The sequence below is a fragment of the Clavelina lepadiformis genome, chromosome 6, assembly GCF_947623445.1.
Source record: "Clavelina lepadiformis chromosome 6, kaClaLepa1.1, whole genome shotgun sequence".
Taxonomy (NCBI): domain Eukaryota; kingdom Metazoa; phylum Chordata; class Ascidiacea; order Aplousobranchia; family Clavelinidae; genus Clavelina; species Clavelina lepadiformis.
Window position 1 is genome coordinate 19,814,666 of NC_135245.1, and position 14,819 is coordinate 19,829,484.

The 14,819-nt window shown below is 38.6% G+C and overlaps 2 protein-coding genes across 2 annotated transcripts; one reads left to right on the top strand and one right to left on the bottom strand.

The window, feature by feature from the left end:
- Positions 1–5,861: 5,861 nt before the first annotated feature.
- On the top strand, positions 5,862–8,786 carry LOC143462962 (activator of 90 kDa heat shock protein ATPase homolog 1-like). Its single transcript, XM_076961288.1, has one exon. It carries the CDS (start codon positions 7,473–7,475, stop codon positions 8,502–8,504), a length of 1,032 nt encoding a protein of 343 aa, XP_076817403.1. The 5' UTR covers positions 5,862–7,472; the 3' UTR covers positions 8,505–8,786.
- Positions 8,787–9,983: 1,197 nt separating this feature from the next.
- Positions 9,984–14,036, bottom strand: LOC143462686 (NF-kappa-B inhibitor epsilon-like). Its single transcript, XM_076960929.1, has 8 exons — positions 13,281–14,036; positions 13,066–13,176; positions 12,885–12,957; positions 12,698–12,803; positions 12,496–12,589; positions 12,222–12,362; positions 10,588–10,792; positions 9,984–10,478 (listed from the first exon to the last, which is right to left on the bottom strand). Exons 1-8 carry the CDS (start codon positions 13,555–13,557, stop codon positions 10,265–10,267), a joined length of 1,221 nt encoding a protein of 406 aa, XP_076817044.1. The 5' UTR covers positions 13,558–14,036; the 3' UTR covers positions 9,984–10,264.
- Between the last annotated feature and the right edge of the window lie 783 nt (positions 14,037–14,819).

A 14,819-nucleotide genomic window follows, 5' to 3' on the forward strand; every position in this document is an offset into this window, starting at 1 on the left:
TCGTGACGTCTTTACATCAACGGAACGACATGATACGAAAAAAATTCTTCAAGTAACCTTGTTTATGTGATCTACGGTAGACATCGAGCTTTTGACATGAACTTTTTGTTTGACGAAAGATAATCTTCGATTTTTTTCTGTCCAAAGAAAATGAGCAAACTGGCGGCCAAAAATTGCTTCCGCCTTCTTTAGCCAACAATATATCATAAAAGAGAGTTTTTACGCTTAACTGTTCTTTTCTTTTCGAAATTACGACGCAAATCTAAAATTCTAGTTCTAAAAATACTCATTATAAGCACGCTGTGACCTTTGACCTGGCTATAGACATTAGGTTGTGTGTTGTCACTAGTCGAAAAACGTTATCAGGTCTCTGACGACTTAGGCATATTCCTGAGTTATAGATGTGAGCGAATTTATTTACAGAATTCAACTTTAACTTTAGTCTTGAGATGGAAATTGGGTTATGATCAATCTACCGTATATTTAAAAAGCAGTTCTGCCGTACAGTTGCACAGTCGTGACGTAGAGCTGTACGGCAAGACTGTGCAAAGTGTGGCCCGCGACCAGTCTCTCAATTAGAATTGCTGTAATTGAATCTAATTGTTTGAAACAATTGGCGGTTATTTCAATCTGATCTCACAGTTTGAAGTGTGAGAAAGGGAGGTAATAAATAATACAGCCGACTGGATAAGAAAAAACTTCAATCAGAAATTTAGAGATAAAATATTTGGCATAACTGTTATGGGCCCGACAAGGCACAAGAAGGCCCACAGTGTAATGTGGCCTATACACTAAAACTTTGGTGACCCCGCTATATAGGATAAAAGAAGGAATATTCTTGAAAGCAAAAATCGTTTACGAAAATGAGAAACCCGAACTCTGGAGAAAGTCATTATTATTATGCGTCAGAAGGCAGTTTCATAATGAGTTAACGGTTACAAAATATTCTTTCTAATAAAAACTATTAATGAAACTGCAATCAAGCAAAAATTACAAACTCATCATTGAAAAACAGAGATAAATATGAAGCTTTCGGTTAACTTTTAACCAAGTTGAACATTCAATGAAGTAGTTTTAAATCAAACATAGACACAATATAAAATTAGCACTATACGAACTTTAACTACAGACAAGTGTAAAAACACTTTAGGTAGCTACCGTTAGCCTAAAGTGCGAAAATGAAAAGTAGAGAAACACAATGAAGTGCGAATTTATAAAATATGAGAGTTGTAGACAAGTTAGTGTTTGCAGCAACGATGAATCCAATTCAAATATGAATTAAAATTTCAAAGGCACACGCCATAAAGTCGTGTACGCGCTCCTATGATCCAAATGTCCCAAACACTGCCTTTTGAACTCAAAGAACATATTATGTTCCAAAAAAATAGCACAGAGAGCAAAAAACAATCAAAATCTGACTTGATATGACAACCGCGCCATCACAAGTCCCATCCGCAGCAAGTTCCTCGCAAGCTGTGGATGACGTCATATTATCACTACCAGTGACGTCAGAAACGACTGAAGGGTCAGTGGATCGTGTCATACTTGCTGAAGTAGAGACTGAGCGGGCTGCTGAAGAATTTGGACGATATGTAACGCTAACTTTGCTAGTTTTATCGCTGTTGTTGGAAATAGAAGTCTGTACATCACATAAATTTGATCCTGGTGGACTTGCAGATCCTTCCAGATCCGAACTTTGTTAAACTTCTTACGTGATCAGTGACGTCAGCGTTTCCAGATCCAATGCTTATTGATCTTGTTACATGGTCGGTGACGTCAGTGCTTATAGATCCGAAAGTTGCTGTACTTGCTATTTTTTCAGTGACGTGACTGCTTTCTGGTACGAAGGTTGTTGAACTTCTTACGCTGTCGGTTACGTCACTGCTTCCAGATCCGTACGTTGTTGAAATTGTTACGAGATCAGTGATGTCAAAGTATCCTAATCCGAAGCTTGTTGAAGTTGTTACATGGTCGATGACATCAGTATTTCTAGATCCGAAAGTAGCTGTTCTTATTACTTTGTTAGTGACGTCAGTGCTTTTTGGTACGAAGGTTGTTGAACTTCTAACGTTGTCGTTAAAATCACTGCTTCCAGATCCGGACTTTGTTGAACTTGTTACAGGAATGGTGACGTCATTGCTCCCAGATTCGAAGATTGGTTCCGGGTCTGTAGCATAAGTGCTCCTAGATCCGAAAGTTATTGAACTTGTTACCTGGTCTTTGACGTCAATGCTTCCTGATCCGATCGTAGTTGAAATAGTTGCTTGATCAGTGACATCAGACATAGTTACTTGATCAGTGACATCAGAGTTTCCAAACCCGAAGGTAGCTGGACTTGTTACTTTGTCAGTGACGTCAGTGCTTTCTGGTGCGAAAGTTATTGAACTCCTTACTTTTTCGGTTACGTCATTGCTTCCCGATCCGAATGTTGTTGAAATTGTTAAAGGGATGTTGACGTCATTGCTTCCAGCACCGAACGTAGGTGAACTTGTTACGTGATCAGTGACTTCAAAGTTTTGACATCCGAAGCTTGTTGAAGTTGTTACTTAGTTGTTGACGTCAGTGCATCCCGATCCGAAATTGTTTGAGATTGTGACTTTATCGATGACGACATTGTGCCCAGATCCAAAAGTGTTTGAGCTGGTCAGTAAGATCAATGTTTCGAGATCCATAAAATTCTGTGGTTGTTATGTGGTCATTTACTTCAGACTTTTCGAATCTGAACGATGTTGTATTTGTTACATGGTCAGTGACGATTGTTCTCCCGACGCGAATGTTGTTGAGCTTATTACGTGTTGAATGACGTCAGTGCTTCCAGAGCCATATGTGGATGAACTTGTTACGCGATCGGTGATACCAGTGCTTCCAGATCCGAAATTTTTTGAACTAGTTACGCTATCGGTGACGTCAGTGCTCCCAGATCAGAAAGATGTTTCACTTGTTTTGTATTCAGAGACGTCATTGTGTCGAGATATGAACATTGTTGAGCTGATTGCGTAGTCTGTGATGTCAGTGCTTCCGGATCCAAACGTTGTTGAGATTGTTACGTGTTGATTGACGTCAGTGCTTCCAGATCTGTAAACTGAAGACTGTGTTACATGGTGAGTGACGTCATCGTGTCCAGATCCGGAAGATTTTGAACTTGTTACTTGGTCAGCGACCTCAGCACTTCCAGGTCCGTAAATTGTTGAAGTTGTTACATAGTCATAGTTATCAGTGTTTATTGATCTGTTCTGATTGTTGTTGGAATCTTTTGAAGCTTTGTGGCCTCTTTCATTACTTTGTAGTTTGTTTGTGTAATTAGCTCCATTTATGTTTGTTCCTTTAATATTTGTTTTTTTCGTATCTGATTTAATGATTTTGCCATCGCAAAGATCACCATCGCAACATGACGGGAAGCACGTTCTGTAATATATATACAATCAACATTTAACAGTCCTTGGTTTTTCTTTTGTACTTTTCTCCCGGTTCTAGTCTACCAAGAATTGTACTTACTTTACACTAAAATGCGTTATCACCTTTTCCATTTCTTCTGCGTTCAACATGGTAAAGGTCTTTATTAAATTCAAATCACGGCAGTCATCATTGAGGCAGCGTTTTAAATCGACGAATGTTCCCAGAGAAAATGAATCTGAATTACATATGTACTGATACTTTTCTCTGTTTTTATGTTTTTTTTGTTTCTCAAATTTTTCCTTTAACCTTTTCTGTCAACATTTTTCTGACTATTTTGCTAAAACTGATGCCAAGTATAAAACTCACGTAACGCTGGATGCCGTGGCGAGAATGAAATGTTGGCTTGAACTTGTAAGCATTTTTGCGAACCTTCCAAACAATAAACAAGTGACCAAGAACCGATCCCCAAACCAGAGGCTTCATAACCCTCTTGACATCGTGGCCTCACAGCAAGGGCTGGAAGTGGCCGTGTATTTATCAGCAACAGTATCATCGTAATCCACTAAAGAGATTCATGGTTTTCAATTGAACAATCCAGGGCTAAATGAATGTAGGCCTATGCAAGACAAGATTATAAACGGTAAGGCGAAAAAACAATGCCAGTTGCTATTAACGTGCGCTAATGGACGGGTAATTTGTATGTTCTCAATGAAAGGAACTGTCAGCAATAAAATTGTTACAATCCTTGTATATTGCCATAGGTAATGTCACAATTATGTCTGTAATCTCTTATTCATGTTCAAAGTTTTACTTGCTTACATAAAACTAATATACATTTTCGATTAACGTATAGTAATAGTCAAACTATGACTTAGTCAAGTCGTATTTGGCTTACATAAAGATATTTTACAGTCTAATTTTTTGATGCTCATTTCAAAATCAAAATATTTCTTTAAAGTATGGTATGGTGATATGGTTTAAATTTTAAACCATCTCACCCGTTTTTATATTGGCGTTTAAGTCTTACGCTGAAAGGTGTCTAAGTGCAACTAACGAAACGTTTTTCTTAAATTCGTTTGACATCGCAGCCATTGTAAGTTAACACCATCTAGATTCTAGAATGTCGTACAACAAGTATCAAATTTACAGTTAGGTCTAGGAAAATTAATTACAAATTAGTATAAAATAAACAGAACTAATGCATAACTAAAAGTTTAAGTCTGCATGAAGAAGCGTGTCTTCAATTAACTAAACATCAATGTAAATTAAAACGTGAGCAGCTTGGCATGTTTAAAAATAGCTTTCAAACTTGCGGAGTTGGCTATGTTTTATTTTAGTCTCAGTTGAAAAGGTATTGATTTTATTTGTCACTCGGATATTCATCATAATTTTATTTGTTAGATAAACCCATTTGCTCTTTAACCTATCATTAATAAACAATCCAGGAAATAGCACCCAAAATTATGTTAATGAGCCGATTCAAACATTGGGGTACTTTCATCCTTATGCTCATAATATGCGCTACTGTAAGTTATTTCAAATAAATTAATAGGTATGGCCTGGCTATGACTTCATGACTTTTATCTACGGACTGAGGATAGTCTTCGATCGACTTAAACTTGGCCAGGATTCTTCATCGCTTGAGCCCCGGTCACCGAGCTTGTCTTTGTGCAAGTTCCGATAGATTTTTTATTTGTTTTTTGAAAATTTTTTTGCGAGGCTCTCCCAAAAATATTCACTAGCCCCAATGAGTCACCGTTTCTCTTGCTATTCTCTTAAATTCTTAAATTATGTTCGTTCTGAAAAAAAATGAGTGCTCTAGCGTTAATACGTTAGGTTAGGAAATATTATTCATCGACTTCTTCTCCTGTCATCAGAAGTAAGATTTTAAGCAGGCCAGCTTTAAACACCTTGTTATTGCACAGACCCTCTTTAGCCGTCCCGAAAAATGTAACCGGCGCCGACTCTAAAGTAGTTTGATGTATAGATATAGTCCTATACTTGTTCATATCGACCGTAGGTTCTTGAAAACAGCTATATTCTAACAATAGGCTGTACTTCTTTTTTATTTGCAAAAAAATGTTCGGGTTCAAGGTAAATCTGCTACTGGGAAGCTCGATTTGTAAAAATATTTATAATTGGCGAACCGAGGCTCTTGTAAGACACATCTCTAGTCCTTACATTGCCGTCTATCACTCTATCGTGCTTGTTGAACTTTGGCGTCATACAACTTTCTTATCTTCGATATGATTGCTATTATGTAAAAATCAAATTAATGTTAATACAGCAGATGATAACAAGAACGTACTTGCAATCAATAAGTAATTATATCAATAGACTTCTTTCAAAGTAAGTTTATAAGATGTTTATGTTGTTAAATCTTTCCAGAACTTTGTGTTAATCACGTGACCTCTGTCACGTTTGGCTTTTGCCGTTAAATCGTTAATCGAAGGTCCAGCTGTTGGTTGTTAACTTTGGTTTGTTATTGTAAATTTTTTCTTGATGTTTTGTTTGCGCTCCACATCTTTCGCTTCTTCACACAAAATTATTTTCTATTTGCTAGAGCACGAATTTCAGACTTCCTTAGGTCGGAACGTTACTTTGGTTAGTTCAAACATATGCGTGTTGTTGTACTGTCAGCTAAATATGCGAACTCCGGCGTCCATTACCAGATTAAAGGCCCAAACAGTGTTGAGGTTTAGCCGGTTCGCACAGGTTCTTGGAATTTTAAAAATCTCTGCGAACCGGTTGTTAACAAGCGTACGTATAGCTCTATGTTATATCGGCCCCGGATCAATATGACACGCTGCTAGTGAGAGAACCGGATGTTAAAATATTTGAATCCCACCACTGGGTCCAAGTGTAGTCTTGATACCGTACAGCCTTTTAGCCATTTGGCGACGGGTTTGTGTGTAAGTGGAGAGTTATTTTCGTATTATTAACTCCCAGCCTGTCCCAAGCAACGCTTCTATATTTTTAGTAGCCTTGGCCTATCACTTGAAACTCTTATTATGGTCAATGGGTTCTCGGTTACTTTTTTAGTAAATCACTAGCTTAGGGCATTAGTAGGCTACACACCCAAATTTTTGCCATTGCACACACGATTTCTTGTTGAAATCGACCATAGTTTGCTTTCTAGTCTGCCTAGGTTTTCAGCATGGTTAAATATCACGAACATGGCAAGCTTGTGCTGCGTAAAATTAATGATACCGCCTTGGTAATACTTGACCTTTTTAGTTACTTTTGTTCAAACTTTGGCATGTACCCAAACCCCAGATTGGAAAGTGTCCGAAACTTTTTTGTCTTCACGCTGACTTACAATAAATAAGCAAACAATAACTGCTTACTTGAACGCCAACTTTTATTAAATAAACAAAAAATTTAGTCTTTACTGCACGCCATCATGTCAAATTTTGTGTCTTTGTATGTACGAGTTCTCGTCGGGTGCGACGAACGAACTTTCAAGTCGGAACTGAAGGTGCAGATGACTGAGTTATAAAGTCCACTGAACAGAAGCAAACTTGCACTTGTGTTATTTTCATATTTTTCTCCACAGTGTTACAATGGTGGCGCTGTTAAGTCATAGTGGAAAGTATGGCAAATGCAATTCCAAGGTTTTTTCAAGACTGTGCTTGCTCTTACCGAATGTCAAGTTTAGAGAAAGCTGTAATCTTAAAAAATGAAGCATACGATTTTGCTCTTTCAATTTTCCCATTTTTTAGACAAAGAAGACCCTAATGTTGACTTAACATATGAAAGGAACTGACTGCTTATGTATTAACAGGGTTGTTTATAATACAAACAAATATTCATGGATTAAATAACTTTTGCGCTTTTCTTTTGCAATTCCATACTTTGAGATGTTTTATACCTTTCCTAGCGACGTTTATGTTAATATACTTCTTTGGGTTTATCATTATGCAGTTGATGCTTTGTTTGGTGTTTACATCTACATTCATTTTTTATTATCCACATGCGTCTATAAAAGAACTTATTATTGTTGTTTTACACAGAATCATTATTAGGAAATACGCTGTTTATAATCATAAATTTTTATTAGAACTGTTATTTCAATTATGGCTAAATGGGGTGAAGGGGACCCACGTTGGATTGTTGAGGAGCGTGCCGATGCGCATAACGTCAACAACTGGCACTGGACGGAGCGAGACGCATCAAACTGGTCCAAAAACAAGTTGAAGGAGCTTTTGGAAGGTTTAAAAATTGTCAACGATGATGTGGGGTCGTGTGTCATTCACGAGGTCACTTCCTGTGACGGGGAGGCATCCGTGAGCAATCGAAAAAAGAAAATAATTTGCTTCTATGAGTTCAAAGTGAAAGCGAAGTGGAAGGGCTCTCTGAAAGGAAGCGACATCAAGTATGTTGGTGAGCTGGAGATCCCAAACCTCAGTGAAGAGAACGATGCAGATGAGGTTGATGTCAACATCTCGTTTGGAAAAGATGAAAGAGAGTGCAGAGAGCTGAAGGATTTGATGAGGAAACAAGGGACAAAGCTCATCCAGTCGAAGCTACAAGACTACATCGATAGTCTGAAGACTGAATGCGCGGCCACCATTCAGGTCCCTGAGAAGGATGCCTCCACTTCCACTAATGGCAATGTGGCGGCAGGGAATAGAAACAACATTAAATCTGAAATGCAGCAAGTTGTTGTTCAGGAATCAAAAGCTGACATTGGAACTCGAATTCACACCAAGAAACTTGTCATGACTGAGACATTTATGACCGAAGTTGGAGAGCTGTATAAGACACTGACTTTGAAGGATCGAGTGTCAGCCTGGACCAGGGGATCAGTGTCAGCCGATGTATCTGTCGGCCAAACCTTCTCCTTCTTTGGTGGAAATGTATCAGGAGAATACACAGGTCTTGTTTATGGCGAGAAGATAGCGATGCGTTGGCGGCACAAATCGTGGCCTGATGCACACTTCTCCAACGTCACGTTAAATTTGAAGCAGACATCAGATGGCGCTCAAATTCGTTTGGAGCAGAAAGGAGTTCCACAAGATTCCATTGAAGCAACGAGGATGGGATGGAAAAACTATTACTGGTCTGCGATTAAAATGACTTTTGGCTTTGGCACTCGTATTTTATGATGCCTATAATGTAACATGGATGTCCTATTGCTAAACAGAACAATCAATGAACAGCCTGGACTTACATGGAAACAAATGAAATCTTTTAATTATAAGCCTAACAAATCTTTTTAATGCAACACTTACCAGTTATTATAGTTATATTAATGTCCCAGAGCCCGTGGTTTAACTATGGATCCTTTTTAAAAATCGTTAAAAGTTCAATTTTAAGTGTAACCTTGAAAAAATGGGGTTTTCAATTACCGTTGTCTTGTGCATGCAAGTACAAATTTGTATACTGGATGACTCTTAGTCAATTTCTTTAAAGTGCAGCTGTAAAATTGCACAAATTCACAACTGCTGCTGCTACATTAGATTCGCTGCTCTTGTTTCTCTCGCTCGGTTTGGCTGATCTGAAGACCAAACTGGCACATGAGCAACTGATAGGAAGCAGATAGCAACTAATATTATTAGTTTTGAAACAGTTCATTTCATTCCATGCTGCAGCCTTCGATGTCGAACATGGAGCGTTATCTTGCCCGCTAGGGTGCGGCAAGGAGTTACGACTAATTACCCGATCGTAACCAAATCAGGACCCAGTAGCTGCGTAGTTTTGGTTTTCTTTTGTGATTAGGAAGATTAGTAACAAAATCAAACATATTGCGAACACGTGTTTAGTGCTTGTATAACGAGGATACAAGTTGCAGGGTGGGTTTGATCGTCAATTTTGGACAATGTCTTCGAGTATGGGTCAGGTCACGAAACCCCGCTGGACTCTGGCTGCCGACGATATCCAGTTTGGGTTCGGTTTAACTGTTGCACATCGGTGTGGGGCCTTTCTGACGAGGTAGACAAACTCATAATAAATAACTCGTACAACAATATTGCATTCATTATGATTCATATGGTATGTTAGTTTTGTCCACCGACACGATCTCTCAAATTTCTCCAACGGTTTGCTAAAAATCTATGCTTCTGCAGCTACAGCAGCAGTTAGTTTATAAACGTCTCTTAAAATATCTCAGCGATCTCCAAACCTATAAATGACTATCTGGACTTCTTCCTGGAACGGAAGAAAGTTTTCCACAACCTGGTCACAGCGAGATCGCTGTTGTAGCCTCCGGGCTTGTCTCTGCAACTTTCAATGGATAAACATTTTTGTTTTATTTTTGACATTATATTATCCGAATTTGGAACTGTTCACCAGGACCACTGAGCGGAAGCAAGTTCATGCCTTGTCCAATGGCATTACAATTGTTGAGCAACTGATACCGAATCACTGAGGCTTCTTGCGTATGATAAACGCTTGATTCCTTACAATCTGCGCTGACATATTTTCGTGAAGGGTTATAATCGTCGCAAACATTATCACCATTATTATAATTAACTTCACTCACGAGCGCAACTTCACATCATCTTAATTGTTGCTTTCGCTTCCAGCTTAATTCGGTTGGTGATTGGAACATGCTTTCTACTACCGCCCCTACAATCAACCACATCTTATTTCGACCCAATTTTATTTACATTATCGGTCATACTCTGACGTCACAACAGTAATAAAAATTTTAAGGCAAAAAAACGGACAAAGCAAAATGCGAAATTACTCAATTTAGATTTTTCTGCAAATAAATCCGGAAACGTTTGTTGGAAATTGGCATCTTGGGCAACTTTCGTCCGCTCTGTCCGGATCACCCGGCCCAATTCGAATTCTTGAATGAGCTCTCATTGCTCGGCCTTCGATTTCCATGGTAACGGGCCAGCCGCACGTTTAAACGAAAAATTCATCCAATCACATTCTGTTGCTCGGAGCGAAATCGCAATTTAAATTTTTTCTCAGCGTCTCTCAACGCGTGCTGTAAGACCGGGTGCTCGGTGGCAAGTTCGAACACATCATAATCGTCCCTTGTGATAAGATAAAGGTCGGCACCGTTGTCCAATAAAGTCTTTGCTTCGGATCGGAGACCTCTGGCGGCAGCTAAATGCAGGGCCGAGCACCTGAAAGTAGGACGATTAAACATGCGCGAACGTGAGTGGTGTACTCACAATAACTGTGTGTTTATTACGTCACTTATTTATCAACAACAACAATTATTACGTCACTTACTCATTGTATGTGAGGGCGTTAACGTCTGGATTACATCTCAGCAAAGTTCTTGTCGCGTCCATGCATCGCCGCTCGACGGCGTGGTGGAGCGCTGTTCGCCCAGATTTCAAATCGCCCACGTTGACGTCACAATGCAAGTCGTTAGTAAGAGACTTGACTACGTGGCCGTGATTGTTAATGGCGGCGAGGTGCAATGGAGTGAAGCCTGTGATTATGACGAAACAATAACTTATTCTGATGAGATAAACCAAATGGCAAATCATTAGATTTCAAGAAAGTAATAATATTCGAAGCCTGACTCAGAGTGACAGTGTTGTTGTTTGAACAAGAATCCAATAAAAGCCTTGAAATGAAAGGGCGACAGGTGTATCGAGCGAAAAAGTACCTCGCTAAAAAATTCCGCCCGATCTTGTCACGCACGGACAAACAATATTAATAAAGAGACAGCGAAAAAGGGGCGCCACAGCGGGGAATAACGCGCATAGCCTACGGCGTAGCAAGCGCAGCATAGGAGTTGATGGAATTTCCTCATATGGAAGCTTGTCTTGTTTTCAATTATTTAATGCTATTGACTATAAGTTGATGATGCGCAGACTGCGCATTACTAAAAATATTTTGGCCTAATACCCCAGTTAAACGCGTATTCGTGGTACAGGGTGAAAATTAATACATTGATAAATATTTCTAAAAATGTAGACGACCGATAATTTCATATATAATTAGCAACTATCACCTACGTCATCGCAAACTCTAAAGTTAATTTAACGGAAGTTGAGCAACTAAACGTTTGTTAAAAAGTACAAAGGTTAATCATCTATTCGCGAATTCGGCTGAAAAGAGCTTCCATCTTCCATCCTTGATAGAAAATGTTTATTTCCATATCTGGGTGTTATTGAAATTTATTCAAAAATAACGTGGCTTCAAAAATAATTAATTATTACATTGCGTGGTTATCGCAACATCCTTCTTTTGGAAATAACCGATGGACAGAACAAACATTTAAATCACGTTTCGGTGTACAAATAGAGCCATTGTGTCGCAATAGTAGACTGGCAATTGGGATTAGCTCAGTAGAATCATCCGGAAAAGTAACACGATAATTTCGAACCCTGCATTCGTTTTTGTCTGACTTAGCTACGTCACGTAACCAAAAACGGAGATTTTCGATTTCCTGTTGCATAATGACTTCCCAAAACTTCCGTTTTCACATTCAAGCACGGAACGAGAAGTTAAGATAAATTTAAATCTAATTTTAAAAAACATAAAATTCGCGAAGTCTCCGCAGCAGGAACAGAAACTTAAACGTTTACCTCGAAAATAACACAACAGCATCGACAAAATTGAACCTAACAAGCTACCAAAGTTTCTCTAAACACGCCGTCAACGAAACTTTTTGCGGTTTTAGAGAGACAATTATTTGCCCCAGGCATATTAAATCGTGGATGATCAGTTGGTCACTGGTTGCCTTGATAAAATTTTACTGAGTGCTTAAGATTACAAGAGGTGATTTTGGCCTTTGGCAGTAACATATTTCTTGGAAATTTACATCCAAAAGAAATATTAAACAACTTTCCGTCTCCAGGGGCAGAAATTTTTTCTATACTCAAAAATGGAGAGATGACCAGAAAACTCACCAAAATAGTTTCTTTCGTTGACATTTTGAGGAAGGGTCGTTTTTTGAAGTCCTGGATCTTCATCTGCGTCTAATTTGACGGTCAACATCTCCAAGCACGCTGCCAATCCTCGTTCACAAGCGGCATGAAGTGCGGTGTTTCCTGCAAATTGTCACATAATTTATCCACCATTCGACGACATTTTCATCACATAATTAACATCTCAATGACCAGAAAATATTACACAATTTCACAAGTGACTGAATTACATACAATGTTGAAACCTTTTTATTACCTTGTCTGTCTTTGGAAGTTAGGTTTGCGCCATAAGCAACCAGGCACCTCACTAATTCTGGTTGGTCGGTCAAAACAGCAAGATGTAGGGCAGTCTAAAAATATTTGACATTGCAACTACATGTTTGAAACATGTTACAAACCAAACCACAATGGGTATAATTACTTATGTATTTTTGTAACATACATTAAGATGTATTCACCTGTTGATTGTCATTTGTCACATCCAATAGCTCTGGCATTGGACACATTTGTATAACTTTGAATGCCATGTCCACCTTCTTTTGAATGATGGCCAACTGCAGATAACTGAAAAAAAAAACAAATTCATTCTTTGCTGCACCTTATCTGCAAAACAACAGTAGTTTCACTGAACTGGACAAAACTTACGTGTCTCCTTCACCGTCAGGCAAGTACCACTGAAGGAGTTCATCAACTGAGCTCTTTTCTTCTTCTGTTAATTCTACCAATTTTAAACAAAACTTGAAAGTCTTTGGAAGAAATCAGTAAAATCTAAACTTTTTTGATATTCCTTATATCCCCAAAATTTGTGTATGGCATGAAATGATACCTTGTTTTTGGGCAACAGATTCTTCCTTTGGTGCAACCAACATTTTGATCTGATCTTCTGTCAGACTTGTGCTTTGAAATCCTGAATCCAGACGGTCTTCCATGGTGTCGACTGTTAAAATTAAATTGGTTATTACAGCTACGTTTAAAACATAGCAAAAAGTTGTTGTTAAAATATCAATAAATAGGCCACATATTACATTCTTAAAAGCTAACCTGATTTGAATCTCTCTTCAGGTTGTGAAACAGGTGCAGCAATTGACATCTTTGACAGTTGGTTTGTTACAATTGGTTCAAAGTTTCTGGTGTATGGATTCTGCATACTGCTACACCTTGATTCATCAAACGATGTGTAGGACTCGATTCCCGAGTCCAGTCGGTCAGGATCAAACATATGTTCTTTGGACGACGGCATACCTTCATGAGATGGGTTGAAGTCACCTAACTGTGACCTGAAGCTAGCAAAATCCTTGTCAACGTCATTACGATCCATGTTATTGAGTTTACAAATGCAGTACAAAATACTTCAACGATATAGGTGTATGTTGCTTCAAGGCTGTAAAGGCATGACAGTCAGTTAGCATGTAAGTTTATCTTCCAGGTTTATTGTATTAGGCCTAGGCTGGTCACAAGTCCTGACACAACATACAGATGCTGAGTACATTTTCCGCTGTATAGCTAGGACTAAAACTCTTATAACCAAAATTTTACCTAACCCTATTGGTTTGAAATCGACTAAACATGCAAAGTTTTAGTTTGGCTTGGGTCACTTTCTTCGTAGTTCTGTACAGTATGCTACAGTAAATTGCCTCATTCAGTGTAGCTTAAAAGTGACTGACCTAGCTGCAAGCAAATATTTGGTATATCTTTGACAAGAATATGAGCTTAATCCATGCCACCATTAGCTAAGTCCATTTCACACTGCTGATGACTATGAAAACACTTACACTAAAAACTTTTCAATTAGAAGTTGAAAGTCCCAATACTGTGCAGACACAGGCATAGAAACAAAGCACTGGTCTCAAGCTTCGTCCTATTTCGCGATCTATTTGTCACGGTGGGATTTCCCAACTGTTCAAACGTTGAGGGAAAATTCTCTTCTTGTTTCTCTAAAATGCGTGCTTTGGTTTCTTTATTATTTTCTCGCATTTTCCGTTCGCTCTTCAGCGCTGATTCTTTATTATCCGCGGAGCTGCCAGGAATTCCCCACCATGTCAATAAGAAGAAGCAATGCTCTCAAAGGTTAACGGCGCTCTGGTTTCCTCGGATGATAAAAGAACTCGAAATGTGCGTCACGATCCTCAAACAGACTGGGTGATGACGCGATGAACAGAAATTTTTATCGCGATTCCTTGTAGTTAACGGGGACGTAAACTCCCAATGAATCAACGTACAAGCGTATTTTCCATATGATGTTTCTGAACTTTTGCATACAATTTTAAATACGGTCGCGTTTGAAAAAAACTTTGAATACGTTAGAATTTTCCCCGTTCGAGTTTGTTTCGATTTTAACAAACAAAACCTTATATGCAGATCGGCAACTTCGCCAGTCAAGCAAAACGTCATTATGTTAAATATTTACGACCACTTTTCTTCCCAGAACTCAGTCTATGTAGTTGAAAAAACATCAGTATTCCCCAACACGACTTAAGTCATAGCGATGATCTATTAGTTATTAAACGGCAGTCCCCATGAAATTTTCTCAGAAAATTTACTGATTACCTCCAAAAGAGCTATTTAAATTAGGATTCGAAA